The sequence below is a fragment of the Anomalospiza imberbis genome, chromosome 2, assembly GCF_031753505.1.
Source record: "Anomalospiza imberbis isolate Cuckoo-Finch-1a 21T00152 chromosome 2, ASM3175350v1, whole genome shotgun sequence".
Lineage (NCBI taxonomy): Eukaryota > Metazoa > Chordata > Aves > Passeriformes > Viduidae > Anomalospiza > Anomalospiza imberbis.
The window spans coordinates 52,832,486-52,855,907 of record NC_089682.1 but is presented as its reverse complement, the minus strand read 5'-3'; the positions used below and the strand labels follow the sequence as shown (position 1 = coordinate 52,855,907).

The following is a 23,422-nucleotide window of genomic DNA, read 5'->3' as shown; positions in this document are numbered from 1 at the left end:
TCATACACAGTGCTGGGCATAGGTGTCCTCTCATAAACTGGTCAAGATGAGAAATTTTCCACTCATTTCTCCTTTGCAAAAACTCATTCAGTAGCATCTCTGTCTGGCCAATGAGACACACTTCCAAAGTCCTGTTTAGGTTAATGGACAGTTCAATTTACTTGCACTTGTTTTCCCAAATTATCTGAAATCTTCAGACACATCATACAGGAGCACCTACTTGCTTCCTACCTAGCCAAGGAGCACGATCAGTTGCACAATCAATTGTGGCTAATCTGAAAGATGCTCAGGTAGTGCCTCCTTCACCTAAAAAGAGTATGAGCTTAGTTTAAAGCGCCTGAACACTCAAGGTTTGTTAGCATTGCCTGCAAAATCTTCTTGTGAATCACAGCTACATTCTCAGCAGAATGGGATGCCAAGGTGAGTCAGATTCCATAATGGTCAATACAAACAAGAAACTTAAGGAAGTGTAACAACCAACATTTTTTTTATTAGAGGGGCAATGACCAAGCCATTCAGGAAGAATTAATTTTCAAGATTTGGCTACAGAAGAACTCTACAATCTCTATATTGCCTTCCCCATGCCCAGCCGCTTGATTTTTTTCTGGGGAGGCTTCAGCAGATGCCTTCAGCAGATGCCTTCCATCTTTTGGTCTTTGAAGGTGGGTTCCCTCTAGTGGCATTAAGAGGAGCATCGATTCTGTCTTATTGACTGATCTTGGTCCATAGGAGGGGCAGGGGGAAAGAGGACACTGCAGGGTGTTACACACATCAGGAAACACTGACTTGTCTTCATTTGGCTAATAGCCTAGGACTCTTGTGTACCACAGGTTCTTTATTTTTTCAACCAGCTGTTCAAACATTATACTGACTTTAGTTGCTTCTTTGGCGATTCTCTGTCTGCAGGAGACAACAGAGTATGTGGTAAAATACACAAATATGTGAAGGTAATCCCCATCTGCTGTAGTTACCACTCTGCCTGTCACTGAGAGTGCAGAGCTCCCCAGCAGTCCTAGAGGGGCTTTCCTCAGAAGACAGGAATAGACAGTACGTGTGTGCCATGAGTTACATGAAACTGTCTCTAGGGTGATCATGCTTTTCCTTTTGTGAGGAAACTCATTCCTCTACCTTGAGCGAGACATATGCACAGCTAGAGCCAGGTCTGTGATTTGCACCAAGTGATCCTGGCACACTGAGTACTCAGCCCCTCACAGCACTGCAGCACCCTTCCAAAGGAGCTGATTCCCCACCAGCCAGCAGCCTCCTCCCTCACTACCCATGGATAAAGAGCAGTATCTCCCATCCCTGTGAACACTGTAATGTACAGTGTGCCTCCCTGGGAAGAGCTTTCACCAGCAGACCATATCACCTCACCCTCCCTTCCACCACCTCGCTCCCTTGGTACATCAGGCTTTGGTTGCTGATTAATTTCCCCTCAGATCTCCCCACAGAGATAGCTGAAGAATCTGTTCTTTCTCCCACACCTCCCTCTCCCTTTTCACACATGGCTGTTGGAATGTTAATACAGAGCTTTCCATACCTGGCCGCAATAACTGTTGGACTCTGGACAGTATCCAACAAGAACTGACTGACTTTAGGGGACACCTTGTTCACAGCTTCATAGACGTAAGATGCAATAGTCTCAGGGATGGCCAGCAACTCACGACGGTCTTTCTCAAAGATGGACTTTGACTGCACTTCTGAGAAAAAAAGGCAAAACCCCATGAGGCTTCTCATGTCTCTTGTGTCTCCGGTATCTTCCCCCAGGTGCAGGGGAAGAGATTTGAAATTTTGAGATTTAGAAACTCTCCCAGAATTTGCTCTACCGCATTCAGCACCCCTTCTTCACACAGTCATGGGTATGTAAGTCATAGGCCTTCCATGGCAGAGTATTTGCACCAAGTATGGGCAGTTTTCATGCCAGGTCTCTACTGACTTGTTTCATGCTGCCAAGCACAGTGTATTCTTGGTCTTCAACTGAAATACTTGGTTTCAGTCTTACTTCACGATGCATGAGAACCTGTAGATCTGAGCTTTGTCTCAGGCAAACAGCAAAGCTTTTCAGACTTACCAGGGAGAGTGGTGCTAAGGAGCAGAATCAGAGCTATCACCAATGCCCTGGACTGCAGCATGGTTTGAGTACCAGTTCTGCTCTCTACACAGAGAGACCTGCAGGAATCAGCATACAGTGTTTGGGTTTTTTTCAGAGAAATAAAACATGTTGGTTAAACACCAGATTTTTGCAACAAACCTAACCAATAAATGAAGACAAGAACAGAAAGATCACATGCATTTCCTCTGAAGAAGTGAGGAAAAGGCAGTATAAAATTGTTGTCCTTTTCTTTGTATATTCGCAAATATCCACAATAATAACTTTCAGAGCTCAAAGAAATATGGGCAGTTAAAGCTAGCTCTTTTATATGAGAACTAATATCCCATTTCAGCACTGAGCAAACCAGTAAAAGTACCAGAAGTCAGAATAGGTTTCCTACATGCTTAAGTACAACCGAAAAATTAATATTGTGGGATTTCTTAGTTTGATTTGTTTTGCTAAATTGCTCTAAAGAACATTGTGCTAGTTAGTACATCACACACAAAGATCATCTTAGTGACCCAGTGATCTGAGTACTTTGTCTTGCTTTAGTTGAGGAAAGTCCCAAGTAGCTAACTAGGTTCCCTTGTCTTTTTCACTCTGCAGCAGACAGTAGCCTAAGCAGAACAAGTTCCCAAAAGTGAGCAAATACATAATTTAGCTTCATCTGACTTCCTTTACTTTGTCTTTTAAAAAGTCAGAATTGGAGAATTGAAAATTTTACTACTAGGTACACTGAAAAATACAACATTACATCTAAAAAGGCTTTCAAACACACTGCACTTAAAAAGGTGTTTATAAATTAAAATTGATTTATGCCCCTAATTAGAGGGCTGCATCACTCAGAGCAACATGAAGAAAATGTTGAACAGAGGAATTGCAAAGGCAAAATAGGCTGAAAGTCTATTATATGTGAATGCTTTGCTAAATCCTGTACCAGGTGGTTACAAGTCAATGTTCTGTCTTATCCCCCACTAAGGAGATTTCCATTCATTTTTATTTCCTTTTGTGCAGATTACCTCCAAAAGCTACCACCCAGTTCTCTAGATGTTTGCACAGTTGCTCCTTTATTACCCTTCCTTGATTTTTAATCCCAGAGCCAGTTTTTCTCTGTGTACACAAAAGGTAGAAATTTGCTTCCCAGGAGCATGAACAGGTGCTCTTACCTGCTTTAGAACCCGCAGTCCCTGTGGTGAAGGCAACTGAGAAAAGGTAATGTATCTCCCAACACTGAAATTCTGCAATTCCCCACCATGGGCCTGACCCTCCTATGAGTGTCTTATGGAGCATCCATCACTCAGCTTCGGAGCAGGTGACCCCAGGTACCCCCACCCTCCTCTATTTCAGCACCATTCCTGGCTGTGGAGCATGAGAAGGGCTCACACTTTGGTTCGCAGTAGGAGATGGGGCAAAATAGAAGACTACCTCCACTCACTTGTCTATGAGCTAGATACACCAGTCCAAGCCACCCAGAACAGAGTTCAGCTCTTACCTGTCCTGCTTTCTTTCTCAGGCCCAAGCTGAGGTAGGTGCTCATCTGAGACCCCGGCATTTATGCAGAGCTAATATAGTGGTAGCAAGGGGTCAAAGGTCCTGCTTTGTTTCCCCATTTGCTCTTTTGCAAGCACATCCAGCTCAGTGGGACAGGCAAGAAGCTGTGGAGGACTCTGGACCTGTTATTGAGATTTGGTAATGGAGGGTCAGTCTGACCTGAGCCCAAGAGATGTGGAAGGGAGCTTCTGGGTCACTGAGCCCCCTACTTTTGCAGGCAACCATGTCATAGAGGCCCCTTTCATAAACTGACCAAACTCCACATAAATAGAAGCTAGAGCTGGGCTACATTTTGCTCCCACTCTTCCTATGTTCTAACCCCATTGCTCTGACTGTTGGCACTTACCTGCAGCTGCTTCACCAGTTTCCTATCCATTTGCAGCAAATGCATTAACCAAACGGTGCACAAAGGTGTGCACCCCTCTCACGCTTCTTTCCCCGTGACTGACTCTTTTTGCACAGGCTGGCTAGACGAGAATACACCTGAGATAGCTGTCAAAACTATGGGTTGGACTCGATGACCTTTAAGGTCTCTTCCAACCTAGACATTCTGTGAATTCTGTGAACTTACCAGGAGGAACATCCAGCTACAGGATCTCCAGCCCAAGAAACACAGAGCCGTTAGAACAGATCCAGAGGAGCACAAAAATGATCTTGGGGTTGGAACACCTCTCCCACGGGGAAAGGCTGAAAGAACTGGGGCTGTTCAGCCTGGAGAGAAGGTTCCAGGGAGATCTTACTGCAGCTTTTCAATACTTAAAAGGTTCTTCTAAGAAACACAAAGACTCGACCAAGGCTTGTATTGACAGGAGAAAGGGAAACAGGTTTAAATTGAAAGAGGGTAGATTTAGACTGGATTCAAGGAAGAATTCTTTACTGTGAGGGTAGTGAGACACTGGAACAGGTTGTTCAGAGAAGTTGTGAACACTGGAAGTACTCAAGGCCAGGCTGCATGGGGCTTTGAGCAACATGGTCTAGCAGAAGATATCCCTGCCTAAGGCAGGGCATGGTGGATGAGATGATCTTGTAAGGTCCCTTCCAACACAAACCATTCTTAAGATTCTCTGGTAACATCTCCCGAGGCTCCCCAGCCCCAGTCAGAAAGTGGCTGCATTGCTGCTGTAGGGAATGTTTTCCCATAACTCATTTTCCAAGAGCCTCTTGGGTCTCCAGTATGTCCTGTCACCTGTGTTTGGCACATGCAGCCAGGGGTGAGAGACAGAAAGGCTGCAACACTGAACTACAAAGGGCATCAGCTGGGGGGAATGGGAAGACAGAAATTAAGCCCACTGTGTGAGACTCAACAGATTTCCATTCTTATGCTGACCAATTATTTATTAGGTGACTCTCACATGTGGGAAGTGCGAAAGCTCAACCAGTACCTTCATTTATCAACCAAACAAGATTTCTAGAGGACTTTTCCTCTCATGGTGCTCCAAGTGCTTTAGAACCAAACAGTAAGTGCTCTCATTTTACAGACATGGCAGCCAAGCTACAATGAGTCACATAATTGAAGAGGGCTGCCAGTGGTTTCCAGACATTTTCCCACTCTCTAGGTATTTATCCAAATGATCTTTTTTCTTAGAAAAACAAATTAGAAAAAGTCTCACAAAATAAGGAAAAAAAAACCCCACATACAAGCAAACCATTTTGAATTTTTGTCCAAAAAAATAACAGAAGATTCTTACTGATGTGTAAAAAGGTTAACTCGAGAAATAAGAACAGAGACTTTTCAGTTCCACTTTTGGTGCATACACTAAAAAGCAATTTATGGATGAGGAAGAACACACTAGAGCAACTGGTTGAAAGTTCTCTTATATTTCAATTATATATTTTACAGTCATTGAAGAGAATCTACACATTTATAATCTTCTTTAACAGCTGGAATAACATTCAGAAGACCAGCACAAGGCACATCATAGGCATTACACTTAGCAGAAACAGGAATGAGCAGTCATTACTTGGAGGGGTTAATTTAAGATAACCTCATTTTATTTCTTATGTCAGGTCAACAAATGGAAGGCTCTGAGTGGGTGTTTTAAACTGATGTGCCGCAGGAGGTAGTAACAGAAGGGACTTAGCTGCCCTGTGTGGTGATTCATGCTGCTGAAGAGCTTTGCATTGTGGCTGTTATCACACATGGCAAGTTCCCCGGCCCTGAAGTCAGCCTAACTTTAGGCAGTGCTATCATGAATACAATCACAGAGATAGCAACTGGGTGTTTCAGCACTTTCTAGCGCCAAATGGGAACTTGCCAAGACCAGATCAATGATTGCACAGAAGCAGCCCTTGCCCCCATTCCTGGAAAGGCATTCCAGAATGGCAGGGCGCTCTGCAAATAAGCAAGAAAGCCAGATATTGCAAGTATTTTCTTAATCAAAGAAAAATTACACGATTCTTTATCTCTCTTATGCATCTCTTGTCTGAGGTAGAAAGCAGCTGACTGTAGCATGGGTGACCTTATCTGGCCCTGTGTGGCATGGTCACTTACTCATTACATTATTTTAAACTAGGGTAACACTGGTGGCTATGAAGGCACTTTATCTGAGACAGAAGATTCATTCTTTGAGCGTAAGGTATATTCCTTGTTCTTTCAACAAGAATGGAAGAACAAAAGTTTAGAATAGCAATAACTCCCATATGTGAAATATTCAACTTTTTCCATCACGAATGAGGTGACATATGAACATCAGCTCTCTGGAATGGCTAAAAAATGAAGCATGAATAAATTGCAATGTAGAAAGAATGAGGCTAGGATATTTCCTACTGTTATTTCTTTCAGTGTGCTGTATTGGAGCTGCTCAGTTCTCTCTCTCTCTTAAAAAGTCAAAGACCCTGTGATCTTACTGGAAAAGGGTCCATATTGTATTGTGCAATGCTGCCACAATGGGTTTCATTTATAGCCAATTAAAATCAGAAATAAGCATCTAAAGCTAAGCCTATTTCCTTCCCACTTTTCTGTCTGCTTGTAGCTGTAAAGCACTCAAAGACAGATTTCCTTTGTCGTTATTTCACAGCCCACCAACTGGTGCTTTATGAACCACAGTGGTCTGCAGACCAGTTAGCCTGGTATCATTTCTGCTTCCCTGCTGGATCACCCAATCTGCTTCTGTCACAATTTAAGAAATTACAGAATTAACACAGAGATACAATAAATTTTCCCTGAAGAGTTTTGTTTAATGTTTCTATAAACATGAACAAAGTAACTGAAGAGGAAAACAAGTATGATATAGATAAAACCTTTCCTATTTCACAATTTGTGAACTGTGTTCACAATCTACAATTAGTCACCCTAGCTCAATTATGGGGACTGGAGGAACAAATAAAGATGGAGGACTCCTTCATAGGTGTAGATTAGAAAGCACCACCTCTGCTGTTAGTGTGCTCTTACTCCAGCAGCTGCAGCAGCTGCTCCTGTTACAGAGAGTCATCTTGGTTTTCTTGCAGTGTGAGTGGCTTCTTGCTCTTGGGAAAACTTGCTGGATATGTGTTGGCTTGTACACACTTGAATGCAAAGGAAAGTGAACTCCTTCCATGCAACTATCTTGGGATGTCACCACAGGTTTCAAATAGCCTCTACTCTTTGATGGAGAAAAGGACAGCCCTTTCCTGAAACCTGGACATTTGGCCTAGGACAGGAAGAAGTTATCTTGCATGATGTATGAACCTACTGGAGGTATAAGGAGAGAATCAAATTCCAAGTCACCAATTCAGCTTCCAAGGGTAGAATCTGCAGGGCCCTGGCTATCTGCTAAAAGTCAGCAGAGGGTAAAGCTAATGTCAAAACTGTTGCTAGTTTTAGAAGAAGCAGCCCCATATAATTTTCTGTCATTGCAGTCATCATAAATGCCTCTTAACTAATAAAAATACCAGTCCATCATACAAAAAGGTAGTTCATAAAATCCTAAGCACATCATAAAATTAGAAAAAAAATGATCCACAGACAGTGGCTGATAGATTCAAGAGTGATCCTAGCTTTGCAAGCTCTACAAACACAATTCCCTGCATTTCAAATGTGACTCAAGGGTCAATTCACATTGTTCAGTCTGGACCTAATGCAGACAAGTACTATGTTAATTACAGCCCTCCTTTCTCGACTTCAAACATTACTCTTTTAGCTCTTTAAAAAAATGGTTTTGATAGCCATCAGCTGTGGGCAAAGAGACCCTCTATATTCAAAAAGTAGGCCTCCAGTGCTGAAACAAAGTCAACCAGAGAAGCTCCTTGGTCCTCCTGCTTTATATCCATAGGCAGGAATTACGAATAAGCATGTTCAGCCAAGGAACTGTAGGAAGATGAGCACCCTGGAATAGCCCTGGGTTGACCACCTACTGCACTGGATATCCAACTAGGACCATTTGTTCAAAGTGTGATATTTCCCATCATTTGCCAAAGAAAAGAAAAAAAAGGAGGTGGACAAAGTGAAAGTCTCTCCAAGTCTTCCAGGGAAAAACATAAGCACATCAGTAATTAGGACATTAAAAACAAACAGTAGCAGGGGTCCCATGTGGCACCAGCTGGGAAATAAGCTAAGCAAGACAGTCATTGGTACTGGCCAATCTCCACTGCCTCTGGGTTACAAAATAATTCACAAGATTCTCCAAAAGTTCCTTGCCAACCTGGAGTCTCCTAAATCAAATAAGTGCCTCTGGCAAGACAGTTTCCCATGGAAGCAGCCAGCATCCACAGAGCTTCCCTTTCTCCAGCACACTTCAAATTAAAACAGTGGATTAATTTCACCAAGGAGAAATTACAAGTTCTCCTTCACAACTGGTCTCAAAGCATAGAGAAATTCTGTATTCTAGTCTCAGGGTGAGAACTGAGGAAACCCTAAAATCCAGCTCCAGATCAGATGCACCACACATGCAGGGTTGGTGTAAATGTCAGGGTAAAGATCAAGGACAGTAGTAAAAAAAGTGACTATAAGACTTCTTCAGAGTCCTTTATCGCACCCCATGTACATGATACATGGCACGGAGAGGAAAGGGAGAATATAAAATGTATGGAAAAGAATATATGGCCTAGGCAAGATATATTCACCAAAACCATGCTTCCTTGAGCTGAAGGAAATTCTGGTCCATGGTGTAAAGGAGAGTAGTCATACTTTGCTCAGTCCCTGTAGGGAAGAACAAATCTTGATAAATTTAGCTCTTTAAGTTTACAAATAAATTCAAGTCTGGATGAAAGGCTAGAACAAGTATCTTTTAAGGCACTAAGGTCTAGGCTCAAAGTAGAACAAGGTTCTTTCAGTCAGTAAAGAGCAGATAAGCTGACAATTTGCAGACATGCCCGTGAAACCTTATTACACCATGATCCTGCTGTTTGGGAGAGAGGCTTAGTGGGGACAAAAGGAAGCCACTGTCCCAGATATGCTGAGCAGCCAGGCAGAAGCAACAAACATTACACATTCTGAAGCACAACAAAGGGCCTTAGAAAGATGTTGTGCCTTCCCCTACAAAGCTCCCAGGGGACTGGATCAGATGACTTCCAGAGGCCTATTCCAGTCTAAATTATTCTACTGTCTTGTGACTTTACAACTCTGTGAACATTGGAATCTACACCAGCATTCTACAGATTGGGCTCCTAGCAGTGCCACTGCACTTAATCAGGAGAACTGGTATCTCTCTTTAAAGACTGAGAATACACTGTTTACTTAAAAAATCTGCTGTTTCTACTAGAAGGTTTTCAACAAAACTCAGCCCATTAGAACTTAGCCTAACTTTTATTGCTGTTTATCTGCTCAGTCAAAAGCAGCCACGACAACCTAAATAGTAGAAAAACTGGAGGAGTCCAGTGGGAATCTTAGTTCTTCCAGTATTGACATTAAATGACTATGCTTCTTCCACTGTGGGAACTTCCTCTGTCCTGCAAGACAAAATAAAAGATTCAGGAACAAGGAATGATGAAAGAAAATCCCATGTCTTCCTACCTGCTCTGAGCACCATAACAAAAACCATTTATTCATATACACATTCCAGCTGGAACTAGAATTGCACTTCCTTCCATAACACAGAAGGGAAAATGGTAATGTGCAACATACAGACCCTCAAAATACTCCCACACAGTAAAATTCTGCATATGTGTGATAAGGGACACTTAACATTTTTTGATTTAAAAGAATCTTCATTTTATCAGGGGGAATACACTGTCTAATTTGGAGATTAGCAATTGGGTATGAAGCTTTTCACACTTAGGTTGCTGCCTGAAGTCTAACCCCAGTGCAAATTGACAAGAAGAGCTGTGAACAGTAGCTGTTGACTGCCCATATAATGTATGTTCAGTTCTCAGAAGTCCCAACAAGGGAGTCATCCTCTTCCACCTGGCCTGGAGAGTAACACATTTTTCATCCATACCACCCATGACCTTAAAGCCTATTTCATGTAGCTTTAGCCATCTTGCCTGGATGTTTTCCCATATGTGCCATCTTAAAAATATCATGCACATTTTAAAAGAAATCAGAAGTAAACCAACACCAGAGATGGTTACAAAGGGATAGATGCTGCTGCCTAGTCTGGAAGTGCTTTCTCCCCAGTCAGTTCCAGAACAGCTATTTTAATATATACACAGAATCCCAAATGCCTGTGGATGTGGACCGGAATATAGTATGACACCCTGTAGGGGACTTAATTTCTTTCAGAATCACAGACTCATGGCACTGTTTGGGTTGGAAGGGACCTTAAAGATCATCTGGTTCCAAATCCCCTACCCTGGGCAGGGACACCTTTCACTAGACCAGGTTGCTCAGGGCCCCATCCAGCCTGGCATTGAACACTTCCAGGGATTTGACTTTTTATTTTGCCCCTGAGCACATTACATGCAGGCAATGCCTGTCAAAAGGCGGGTACTCAGCAGCCTCTTCATAACCATGCTGTGCAGAGCACCCCTTGCTCCTTGGCCTCTGTTTGAAAGACAACAGGCTGCAGAAAGTAGAAAACATTCCCTCTCACTCCCTAAACCCCACCTTTTCCCTTAGATGGGAAAGCACAAATGCAGCTGACTCACCGAGCGGGTCCCTGCGCTGCTTTTGTGCTTCTTGTCCTGAGCTGGGATGATCTCTAAGGAGCGGTAACTGGGGGGTTTCTCCTCTGGCCACTCCCGGGACCTGCGGTTCCTCCGCCTGCGGTTTGACACTGGCACACGGACTTGCTCTTCTGAGGAGCTCCAAGAGCCCCTGTGAGAAGAGGGAGGGGAGTAGCTGTGCCGCCTCTGGCCAGAGTAGTTGCTCCTCCCAGTATGGTGCTCATATTCTCGCCTTCCCCCAGGCTCCTGCCTCCCACCTCGATGGTGGATGGAGCGCTCCTTGGTCTCCTCTGGATAGAAACTGCTGCTGCCCTTGCCCCTCTCAGCTTGGCGTGGCAGTGACACATCCTGTCTGGGGTGCTGAGGCCTGCCATTGTAACCACCTGTCCTCTGCCTCTGAGGATGATCCTCTCGCTGCCTGTCCCAGGGCTCCTGACTGTAGCTGGAATGAGAATCCCCACTGGAAGGCAAGGGCCACCTCCGGTTTTCCCTTCTGTCCTCTGCTGCAGAGTCCCAGGGCCTGGGGGTGCGGGCAGCTCTTTGTGGCCGTGAGGAGTTGCTGCTCCCATGGATGGAGGAGATGTGGTCGGTAAGAGGAGGTGGTGGCACGATGTCGGAGCCCAGCGAGGACAGCAAGCTGGGCTGCACCGCCTGCCGCTGGTGGGAGGGTGGCCGCAGCTGGGACATGTTCAGGTTTTGGATTTCAGACTCCAGATAGTCCAAAACACCGTTGTTAGGGGAAAGCTGGGCTTGTGGCTGCACCAGTGGAAGACTGTTCTGCAGAGATACGTCTAAGGATACAAGCACAGGAGAAAACAGAAAGTCAAGAGGAAACACTGAAGAGAAGGCCCTTCTGCACTCATGATCCTGGCTGTGTTGCTTCTCTTCTCCTGCTCCACCTCACTGCAAGAGCTGCACAAGTCTCAGGCACCACAACCAGCACATCCAGACCAATTGAGGTATGGTGCAAAGAGTAGTAACTAATAAGCTGCAGCATGATCTAACATGCTTTAGGCAGTACAGGGGTAAGAAGCCCAGCATACCTGGAAATACAGTCTGTGTATTTAGAGGAACACTTTTTCCTACAGCACTGGTACCATATTTTATTTACAAATAATCAGAAAAAGACCATACTGTTTCCTTTTGCATTTCATTGAACTGGAAGAAATACTGCAAAAGAAAATGAAAATAAGAAAATTTTTATATGTATGCACACACACACACACACACACACACACATGTACAGATATAAGCAACAAATGGAGAAGAAAATTTTGGGCTCATTAAAGAGTCCTTCATTTTTTGCTGCATGCAGGCTAGATCTGTTGCACAGAAGGCAGCTTGCCCTTAATCATTTGAAGACTAGACATTTGATAAGAACTCAAACAAATTGCACCTCACTTGTCATGTCAGTTTTGGCTATAAGGAGTTGACCGTGACCAGCACAGCAGAACAAAGAGACAGTACCCTCCCCTCTGCCACACAAAGCAAGATAAGCTGGGTATATTTACCCTGCAGTCACTGGGGTGTAGCACAGATACACCTTAGTTAGTGCTAAACTGCTTCACCCAGCACTGAGCCCAGCAAGATACTTAAGGTAACAGGCTATTTTTAAGTACCCAGAGAAGTTTATGGTGCGCTGCAGATGTGGCAGAGCTATCCTTCCAGGACATGCAGTCATGCTAGGAACATCTTTCTTTTCTGGTAGAGAGGCTAAAGCCTCAATGCTGAACTTCTTGAAGAAGTTACCTGTTTCTCATCCTGATTTTCCTCTGAAATGATGCCCATGGTCTCACCTTGTTGCAGCAGGGGGTTCAGCTGATAAGAGGAAAGTTTTGAGTTCCTGTCGCCAGCTCCATAGAACATGTTGGATGATAACCAAGGTGCAAGTGCCTGAGCCCGCTTCATGAACTGGTGCCGTTCCAGCACTGTAAAAGAAAAAGAAAGATTACACCACCTGCCCAGAGGGCACAGCTTGCAGATCACACACCATTTTGCTTCACAGGCTGTAGCCTTTGTATACAGGAAATTCACAAAATTAAAATCTCTCTCCACTCCATCACAAAGGTAAAACAGAGCGCAGGGAATTCGAATGCAAAGTTGTACATCTTCAAATAAGTACCTAAAACAGAAGAAAGGCTTTACTGCCCAACATTCTGATTTCAGTCCCAGCAACTGGGAAACAACACTATGATTAAGTATGTAGCACATAACTAAGACTTCTATTTGCCCTGTCATTATAGAGCTGCAGAAAGATGGGAAATAATGTTTTGTACATCAAGACATGCAACAGTTTTCTTTCTCTCAAAATTCTTTCAGCTCATCACTGGTCCTTCCCCTTTTGGCTTTGATTTCCTGCTAAATGAGACCTTTCCTTGCCACCATTATGTGGGCTCTGTCCAGATCATATTTTCCACTTTACACTCCATCATTTTCTCTCTGTTTCACAATGAGGACACTCAGAGGTGCACGGCCCAGCTTTTCCCTTTCTAGTCCTTTGACCACTCTTCTTGTCACTCCATAATTTACCTCAGAATGACTGCTAAAATTAAATCCCTAAGACAGTGTGGTCAAAGCGATGAACAAACAAAATTTCCTGTTCTCAACAACAATGTCCAGGGTGCCAAAAGAGCAAAGAGTGGAAATTTCTCTCTTTCTTAGGGTTTCCACCGCTGCTAACTCCAGACCCCAATTCATGGGGTCAGACTCCAATTTCACTTCTCTTTTTTCAGCATTTCTATCTCACCTCCTCAACACGGACAAATTCACTTGCCTTCAAACCATAGCTCATTGCTGCTTCTTTTGGGGGAATACCTATAAACATCTTACAGAAACGTATTTCTGCTATCACAAACAATCAAAACTTAAGTTTACAAGCAAGTAAATTCTGCAAGTTCCTGACCTTACAAAGCCTGGTTTGTCTGTTATTACTGGCTGAAGCTTTTCAGCAACAGTGCCTTTAAAAACTTCTCTTTTATGGCTTTCCTGGAGTTTCAGAAGTGACAGACTTTTCCTGCAGCCTCTTGTCTGGTCAGGCATGAACGAAACATTACAGTTCAAGAAACAGATAGGAACATAATTGCCTTTGAGACTTTTACCCCTCTCATCAATCTGGCTGAAACTGGCTGATGAAATTAAAAGCTATTGGAGGGAAAGAGACAAGGGATAGACAGACAAGCTGCCGGCATAAGATTTGCCTCTTTAAGAAACCAGGCTACAGCTAAGCTCCAATTAATTCTGTCCCCTGGGTTCACTGCAGTAGGCAGCATTTAGACTGCGCACTCATTGGGACTGAGCTCTCCACTTTAGGTAGCACTCCAGTTATTAAACACGTCCTTCTTCAGCTGTTTCACTGGATTTATCCAGAGCACCACTTGCAGCAAAAGAAGGACTGACCATGCCCCTCAACACGTCGTTCCTTTTCTCCCCAGTTCATGCAGCTCCACTTAATTCTCCACTCCAAACTCCCTAGCTCTCTCCAGTCTGGCTTCAACCAGAGGGAACTACAAAGCTGGAAACTTCAGGGGTTTTAATCCTAACAATCTGGTATCCTCAAAGCTGTGTGGTCTGAGGTAGCAGCTTCCAAGAACTTTATGTCAAATTTGATTCTTTTTTTGTTTTTTGTCCCAAGGGATATCCTTCCAGTTTACATTTCAAATTTAGAGGATGAGAGAAAGAATACAAAAAAAAGGGATAAATAGAAGGGGAAGGCCTTAACTCTCCCATTCCTCCAGTTATTATATTGAGAATGTCCTAGGGCCTGCTGAGTGCATGTCCTGGGGTTTTGACCTTGGTCTTTACCTGAGGAGTAAGAGATCCAGCACCCATGGGCATACCTGCTTACAGTTCTCCCTCTTAAGGTGGGAAGGCTGTCACAAGGACCAAAGTCATCCTGTCCCTGTAATTTTCTGATTTCTCCCTACAGCTGAACAAATCCAGAATTAATCCTGGTCTTCCTTCATTACCATCAGCCCTTCTTCCTTCCCCAGATACTCTGCCTTCCAATTTGAATCCAATATATACTCTAATTTCCCAGCTGCAAAACAGAAGATACAGATCTTTTTAAAGTGAATATATTTATCTGAGGAAGGTCAGATTCACCCTAATTCCAAAACTCCTACCCTGCTTTGCCAGAAAGTTGTGTTGCTCCCTCCACTTACTCTCTGTTGGAAAAATCTGTTCTTCACCTTTGACAAACTTTACAAGCTGCTGGGCCAATTATAAAAATAAAATATTTTGCAACTTAGTGATACCTGGGTGCAAGTATATCCTATTTTTTCCCTGATTCATTACTGGAAGAAGTCCGCAGCAGAAAAGGAGCAAATAGGAACAGAAGGAGGTCATATGTGTATTTACTCTGATGGGCTTTCCTCAGAGCTTTCCACAGGAATATAATTGGCTTGCTCCTGGGACATTTCTAATATTTCTGTACATCAATTCTGAATTACTCAAACAATACACTCCTTTTATTGCTCGGTTCAAACCCATTCTCGTTAATGGCGTGATTTACAGCACCCAGGATTATTCTGCCTCACTGTCACCGGTGACTGTTCAGCAGATCCACGCTGTCCTCTAGTGGCCAATGACGGGGAAGGAAGCACCCACACTCACCCTGTGATCCTACACAGGTGAGGATTTCTGCCTTCTCTTCAGCTGTGTGGAATGTTATTCCTCAGCACTGTTTTTAAGATGTCCCCTGAATCTATCTTCTTGTTTTTTTTAAGGCCTCCAGTTCATTTCTTGGAGTGCAAAAAAAGTAAGTCAGAGGTAGGAAAAAGTAAAGAGAAGCAGTTTGGCAGTATGAGCAGAGAGAAGCAGCCACATGGATCCTTTGCAAAGTGGATACAGAGGGCAGGCAGCTTGGATGGAAACTACAGACACAGAATCCAGCATCCAGTCAAGGAGGCTGGACTTGTCTGTACCTTCTCTCGTGAACACGGAGAGGTTTAGAAAACCCTGCAAGAATTCCTCCGCTTTAACAGGAGGAAGTAACAGCAGCAGTATTGAGTGAGCTGTAACCTGCAGCACAGGAAACCAGAAAGGAGCTCACACAAACTCTGAATCTCTTTTTTGCTGAGAACTAGGAATTCTGGAGGTGTGAGTCTCCCATCTCCATCACCTCTCTCTTCCTTCACAGAAACTGATTTTTCTGCAAGATTTCCATAGCCTCCTCAACACTACACATTTTACATGACAAGTTGTAAGGCCTCCAATGTTTAGTTTCGGTTTTAGCAATAAAAGGGATATTCTGCTAATTCTTTGCAATGGCTAAGCAAATTAAGCTTAAATCTAAAACTCTCACAGTTTACTAACACCCAAGCTATAATAAATAGCTGTTTTGAAGGTAAAGGTAAACCTGAAACAGAGATCCTTGTTCATAAATCCTCTCCTTGTAGCATCTGGGGAAGAACCTGGGGATTTCAATGATAAATAAACTTACTTGTTGTTCTTTGTTACTGTCAGACTGTATAAGCTTCAGGGGGACTAGTCTACTTGTTGCTAACCAAGTTTCAGTTACAGGAATGCAGAGGTTATATGAAATTAACAGCCAAAATTCAAACAGTAGCCTTATTAAAATAACTGTGTCTGTCTGCAGAAACTTTATTACTGATAAAAGCAAAGACAACAAAGTTTCTTTTGACCCTCAAAACTTCAAAACGCACTTGCAAGGCTGACCAGCAAGAGAAACCATCTTTCTCCACTTTCTTCTCACTTCCTTCACCAAAGAAAACCAAGCCAGACCTTTTTCTACTAGAAGGAACAGCTCTGAAAAAAACATGCAGATAAAAAATTTCCAGTTTTTATGTAATTCTTCTCAGAACAAAATATTTGAAAGTAAGACTAGTACCAAGGCATTTCTTTGCCTTTCTCACATGCACAGGCATATGAACCACAAGACAGGAAAGAAAGTCCTGAGCTACTCAGACAAGGGAACTGATTGTGCCCTGGATGGTGTGAGAGAAGCTGGTAACAAGGTGTGAGCGAGGAGAAACTTCTGATAGTTGGACACAGAAGAGCAGGACAGATTCCATGTATCTGAGATCCCCTCTTCTAATTTCAGATTAGCTGGTCTTGGAGGTCACATTGGCCAAAGAAATGTCTCGGTTTATATGGATGTTAAGCAAAAGGGAGAAACTGGAGCTCAACAAGCTCCCAGCCAAGCTTTTGTCTTGTCAGAAGACATAAATGGATGCACATTTGCTTGAACCTCACCTTTCTGATTACAGCAGCACCGTGTTGGACAGCAGCCACACTGGATGTGGCAGCAGCAATACTGGGGGCAGCACTGGCACCAGCATATCCCTATCAGCAGAAGGAGGAGGAGGCCACCGAGAATGATGAGAAGTACTGTGAGCCAGTCTGTGGGAAAAAAGGAGGGAGAAAAAGGATTGATCCTGATGCATCTGGCCATGGTAGCTTACTGAGCACCTCTCCAATGCTGGAGATGTCTTAGGATGAAGGAGAACAGGAGGAGGTATCTTGGCAACAAAGCACAGGCACTTACGGAGAACAATCAGCTTAACTTCTTTGTCCGCATCACCTGAGGTATCTCCTGGTGCTTCCACAGTGCAGTAGTACATGCCATGGTCCCACCACATGACCTCACTGATGACAAGGTCTGCTCCTGTGGGAGAGGGACTGAGAAGTCATTGGGGTCTTTGCAACTGACAGACACTACTTTGAGGCTCCACCTGAAAAGAGCCCTCTGCCTGCAGGAGACAGAGTACTGCATCTCCCCTCTTCCCAAGCATAGCCATCACCTTCAAACAATCTAATTTGAGTCCACTGAGAACTCCTACAAACAGCATTCAATGCCAGTCCATGTTTTCTGTGTTGCTGGAAGCCAACCCTACTGATTTTGGAACACAGATCACTGTCCCTCTTAGGTCAGCACTCCCAATGGCTCTTCTGGCAGGTGGAATATCTATTGCTCCATGGACAGCAGGGAGCATATAGCACACCTGGATAATTATGCAGCACTTGAAAGAATGAACTATTTTCTAGCCTCTGAGATCCTCAGCTGTTGTGCTCTTCAGCAAAATGCTATGGCATCCTCAGCTCAGCCTTAGGTTGTAGTGCCTCCAACACCCTCAGGCCAGCTGGGGACAGGGCCTTTCACTGCTCTTATTCCATTACCATGTGCAGTATATAAGCTACAGATGACATTAGCCATGTTTATGCTTCTCTTCACTTAGCAGACCCAGATATTGGATAATTCCTGAGCTGACTGCCTGCCTGGGAGGTCACTCACGGTTCTGAATGGTGATCTTTCGCTGCTGGTAGTCGATGCCCAGCACAGGGTCCTTCTGCCCGTATTTCTGGATGACAATGCGCACCTTCCGCTGGCTGTCATTGCAGTCATTAGAGGGGTCCTGGCCAAGGGCTAAACCAGCCTGGTATGCTACAAACACACATCATCAGAGACAGCAAAAGTTATTTCAAAAGACCAATTTCTATCCTCTTGTGAGCAGTAGAGATATTCTTGAGTACATTGTGTACAATTGCTTTGATTTAGCAATACAAGCCATGGCCTCAAACCAGTAATTTGCTTTGGAGTACACAAAAACAGAGAGGTAGAGCCACAGGAATGGCAGAGATTTTGAGAATGTGGGAGCTGCAGAGGAGATGCCTCCTGTACTCACAACTGAAAGAACAACAATAGAAAGAAGCTAATGGTTGTAGGCTGGAAGGCAGCTCTCAGTATGAAGCTGAAAGCAAAAAAAGTCATAAAACACACAGGAGTACTAGAACTAAAACAAAAGGGTGTTTATATACCAAGCAAAATCTCTAGACATACATGAACTGCTCTGTGGATTGTCTCCCTTTCCCTCCTGTATCCCATTACATGTTGTGGAGCCCATAGAGACAGAAAACAATCCATCATTTGATTCCAGCTAAGGATTAAATGTAAAGACACACAAGAGAATTAATGGAGGACTAGAGGCAATTTCTGTACAATACCCTTCTGACAGACTCCCATCATAAACCAACATTGAATTTCCAAGTATTTAGGAGCTGAGATTTGGGGAAACGGCTGATTCACTCAGCATTTTCTGTAAACAGCTCGCAGTGAAGAGAGATGAGGGCAAAGCTTGTCAAAGGCTCTTTCAATTCTATACCTAAAATGGAGCACAAAGTCCCTTTTGGGGACTATTAACTTGAGCTTGGGCTAAAAGCACTCACATTCTGCTGGGATCAGCTGAGCCAGGGACCCACCTGCTTGGGACTAGGCTGTCGAGTGCTCTGTAACATGCCTACCCAACCCATCCAGACTGCATAAAGGAGAATTTGGGCACCAAGTACCCACTGTGAGCTCAGTTCTAAGTGTACAGTTGCGCCATGGCTGGCTACCTAACCATTCTGCAGGGTTTACAAACAATAGAACAGAGCAGAATAGTTCAGTTGGCAGGGAAGTACAAAGGTTATCTAGTCCAGTGTCTGTTCACTTTAGGATTGACTAAAATGTAAAGTAGTAACTACTGATGTAGTATTGAGCCATTCCCACACATCCTATCACTGGATACTAGGGAGAGGAGAACAGCACCTCCCTCTTCACTTTCCCTTCTCAAGAAGCTGTAGAGAGCAGTGAGGTCTTCTTTTCTCTCAGTCTCCTTTTTCCTGAACTAGACAAGCCCAAAGTTCTTAGCTGCTCCTCACAGGATATGTCTTCCAGGCCTTTTATCAGCTTTGCTGCTCTCCTCTGGATGCATTCAAGTACCTTATTATCCGCAAATCCTGGGACACAGAATTACATACAATACTCCAGCTGAGGCCACACCAACACTAAACATAGAGGGAACATCACCTTTTTGGACCAAGCAGTTATCCTGGGATGCAGTTTGTGTACCATATTAAACCCCCCTGAATTAAGGCTGCCTGCACCAGAATGTCTGCGTAAGAAGTGTTCCCACCACTACTAAATGCTATTACTTAGCATGCCCTTCAAAACACATGTGTTTCTTCTATTTCCTAAAATCAGGAAATCTGATCACAGGTACCCACTTCCACATCTGGTCACAGGTATCCACCTCCAACCACAGGTCCCCCATAGAATCCTAAAGCCCATTTGTTTTAGGGCCCTTGCTTTCAAACATCTGAAGCATAAGATGGGGCTGCCAAGATTGACTTGTGTCAACCACAGCTGAACTGTCCTGTATTCTGAGTCGATGACAAGGAGGACAAAAGAGCTGCTTTGGACGGAACTTCTACGATCTCATAAGGCCTTGATATTTCAAAGGAAATCACAGACATGACCTGCATTTCCTTGGAGTGTAGGGAAATGCCACCATTGGTTTTTGCATAGGAAGGGGTCAAAAGCCTGTACTACCCCAGTGAGTCTACCTTCCCCTTTCTTCCCACTTGAAGGGGGATTCCTTGGAAGATGAGCCTGACACTTACAGGCTGAGTAGTAGTCAAAGATGGGGTCCTTGCAGAAGGATTTGAAGCGCCAGGTCACCACCACGTCTTGCAGCTGTGCTGAGGTGCTGTAGTCACACTTGAGGATGACAGTGGCAAATAAGGTGGTGTAACGCTCGACATCCTGCACTGTCACCAGGAGCGAGAGGCAACCTGCGAACAAAAACACAAGAGGCTGTCAGCCCACAGACTCCTCAGGCCTCCCATCACACCATCTGCACCAGAGCAATGACCCAAGGACATATCCTTTGGCCCCATCCAGGACCTGCACCTATAGACCTCCCAGCCCCTCTGGTGAAGTCATCCAGGGTTACAAACCCTGGTTAGAACAGGAGCCCCATCTTTCCCTGACAGAAGAAAGCTTTGTTGGCCCACTTTACAGACTGAATTATTTTCTCCAAAGGATAAATAGCCATTATACAACACATCACTCTGTGTTCTCCTTGTACATAAGGAAAACTGTCCCAGAAGCACATGGGATGGGACTTCCTAGGCTTTTAATCCTAATCAGAAAAGTTCTGCAGCGCCTTATGTTTGTATAACAACCAAATGAATTTTATCAAGGTCTTGCTCAGACACTCATCAAATGTTATCTAGTGGTGACCAGGATTAAGACAATACAGCTTCCAGGCTGTAGCACTGCAGTTAATTGTTTATCACCACTTCAGAACAGCACATGTCAATTTACCCCTTTTTTCCTTTTAAATTAAACTATCATTATGTATTTGTTATTTATTCATCCTAAGAACCTCCACAGGACTTTCCATCCAAGCAGCTGAACACACTCAAGGAGGTTTTACAAAGTTTCTCATAAGCTATGCTGTAGTTCAGCTATATTCCAGAAACATCTCTATCTTATTTAAACTTTGATAGTAAGTTGTGTTTGTCATTAACAATAGCAAAGTTATCACCAGTTGCCTTGATAAGGGAATACAAACAGTGCAGGGCAAGTGTGGGATGCCCTGTTTGGAATACATGCCAGAGAACCAGGCAGGGATTGCAGTGCTGTACTAGTTGCTTCTTAGCTGCAGAGCACGACAGCGGGAAAGGCAGGAAGGAAAGGGGGATGCTTGAAGGTACCAACTGTACAGGTCTCCATGAACCAACACTCCATGTTTATCATAGATTCAAAGATTTTTCCTCTAGTCCATGTTTTCAGGATGAGAGCAAGAGAACAAGTTGCTACTACTATGTAGTAACATCTGGACCACAATTGCAAACATCATTCTTTGTTAAGCATCTTTCAGTGTCCTCTTAGGCTGCCACCTCCACACTACATTCCAGGCAAATAGGAGCTCACAGTTTCCACACTGTGGAAAAAATGCTGCAAAGGTGCACGCTGCCTCAACAAGTCATTCTGCAGTAGGGTATTGTCAATGCAGTACTTGCTCAGTTTCTGGTTTGAAATGGGACTCCTCGTTAGCCAACAGAAGGCACAAGAAGAGCAAACTCATTTGCCTTAAGAATACCACACAAACACAGGGAGAGCCAGGGAAGCCCCTGAACCCAAGACTTTTCTGAAAAATAAGATATACACACACATGCACTTAAACACTGAAAGACCAGCAGCTGTAACCTCTAGGTAAAACAAGTTTTTACAATGCTGTAGCACAGCAAGGTCCAGACCAGTGACAGGTAGTTACAGTTGCTCTTATTCAAAAGCACTGTAGTTCAACACATCTTGTTTCAGCATTCACTGTGAAAATAGCTGACTCTGGGGTCTTAATGCAGAAAATCACAAGAAACCAATTCAAACTCTCAAGACTGGCAAAACTGTGATCTCAGTGTCAATTAAATGAAACCCATATGAATTCTGACTTGTCAAGGCTCATGGGAACAGAACATTTTCCCACGACTTTCCTAAAACAGCATCTCTATGGGAAGAGTAAAACATTCAAAACCACCGTGTGCTTTTTACTAACAAAACCCGCATCTCTTTATGGAAGGGATGCTTTCTCATTACCTCTTCAGCAAAACAGTCAGGGTTGAAGGGTAAGTTCCTTGTTTTCTAAAGAGGTTGAAAACCTACTGTTCCTCCCCAGCGAACAGTCAGATGTTGCTGCACGTCCAATGTTTTTCATTAACCTCCGCCACGAAAACTAGAAAGTTGTGAAAGTAAGGCTGGTTCCTAAATGTGGACTGCATTACTCCACTGCAGGACACTATCTTTCTTATCCTGGTTGGAAAGAACAAATATGGACACCACCAATCTAGTAAATTTTGGCTACATCTATGGCTTTCCAGTGAAGACACAAAGCTCTAGAGCCAGCGTAGCCAAGTTTTGGCTAGAGCATCTCCCAGGAACACAGCTGTCAAGCAAGACAATAAACAAGCATACTCTCTATACTTTTTTGTTTCCTTCACCGGTTCTCTGTGAAAAACCGAACTTTAAAGCCATATAATCAGCCAAAACCAGGCTTCCAAGAAGTGAAATGACCGCTTTATTTTGAAGAGGAGGTTAGAAGCTGACAAGCCTTCAGCCACTGCAGGCTGAAGGCCCCCCCTGGGCAGGGAGGTGAGCTCCTGCTCCCCACATGAGCAGGTGCCCAGCAGGTGCAGCAGCACTGCAGCTACCCCAGAAATCCCTAAGAGGCTGAGGCTGCTGGTCCAGCAGCAAAAGCTCGGCTGGGCGTTTGCGAGAGGCCAAAGGGGATCCCCCCCGTGTCCGTGTCCGTGTCCAGCGCCCAGGTCCCAGCCACACGCGACCGATACTGGAGGCTGCCAGGAAGCAGGAGGCCACTTCCTCCTAGGAGAGAGGTCAGCCGCACCTGTGGGGAGCGAAACTCGTCTCCGCACAGCCTCGCACCGAGCCCGGGAGAGCCCCGCGGGCGGAAAAGGGCACTGCGGGGGAAGAGCGTCCGGCCGGACTGGGCCGCCCCCTCCCCTCACCGCGGGGCCGCCGCCGCTCCCCCGACCCCGCGCCACCTTAGCCCCGGGCGAAACCCGAGGGCGCCTCCCGAGTCCCGGCCCCTGCGCCGCGGGGGCGTCCCGGGGCAGGGCGGGCCGCGGTTCCGGAGGGGGCCGTGAGCCCCGGGCCGCACTCACCGGCCGGCAGCCAGGCCAGCAGCAGCGCCCACCGGCAGCGCCCGCGCGGGGCCATGGCGCGCTCTCCTCCTCCTCCTCCTCCTCCTCCTCCTCCGCCCGGGGACGTCGCGCCCACTGTCCCTCCCCTTCCGTGGCACCTGTGTCTGGGCCGGGCCCTGCCGCCGGCTGCAGTCCCCTCCCTCTCTACCTGCACCCTCCGCCGAAATGCCAGACAAAATATCGTCAGGCAGCTTCAAGAACTGCTTTTTATCTATATATGTAAAATGAAAAATATATATCCCAAAACATGCATTTATT

At 44.7% G+C, this 23,422-nt stretch overlaps 2 protein-coding genes across 3 annotated transcripts; both read right to left on the bottom strand.

Annotated features, from left to right (window-relative positions):
• Window positions 1-488: 488 nt before the first annotated feature.
• On the bottom strand, window positions 489-3,844 carry LOC137466440 (apovitellenin-1-like). Of its 2 annotated transcripts, none has more exons than XM_068178175.1 (4): window positions 3,259-3,844; window positions 2,072-2,169; window positions 1,541-1,700; window positions 489-900 (listed from the first exon to the last, which is right to left on the bottom strand). In XM_068178175.1, the coding sequence occupies exons 2-4, from the start codon at window positions 2,130-2,132 to the stop codon at window positions 801-803; spliced, it is 321 nt and encodes a 106-aa protein (XP_068034276.1). In that variant the 5' UTR covers window positions 2,133-2,169; window positions 3,259-3,844; the 3' UTR covers window positions 489-800. The 2 variants fall into 2 exon arrangements, with proteins under 2 accessions (XP_068034276.1, XP_068034268.1); XM_068178167.1 differs by lacking the exon at window positions 3,259-3,844 and adding an exon at window positions 3,112-3,233.
• A 1,601-nt stretch (window positions 3,845-5,445) lies between these two features.
• Window positions 5,446-23,296, bottom strand: ILDR1 (immunoglobulin like domain containing receptor 1). Its single transcript, XM_068181074.1, has 8 exons — window positions 23,126-23,296; window positions 20,063-20,233; window positions 17,916-18,065; window positions 17,169-17,288; window positions 16,877-17,023; window positions 12,460-12,591; window positions 10,646-11,454; window positions 5,446-9,508 (listed from the first exon to the last, which is right to left on the bottom strand). Exons 1-8 carry the CDS (start codon window positions 23,178-23,180, stop codon window positions 9,467-9,469), a joined length of 1,626 nt encoding a protein of 541 aa, XP_068037175.1. The 5' UTR covers window positions 23,181-23,296; the 3' UTR covers window positions 5,446-9,466.
• Window positions 23,297-23,422: the final 126 nt, after the last annotated feature.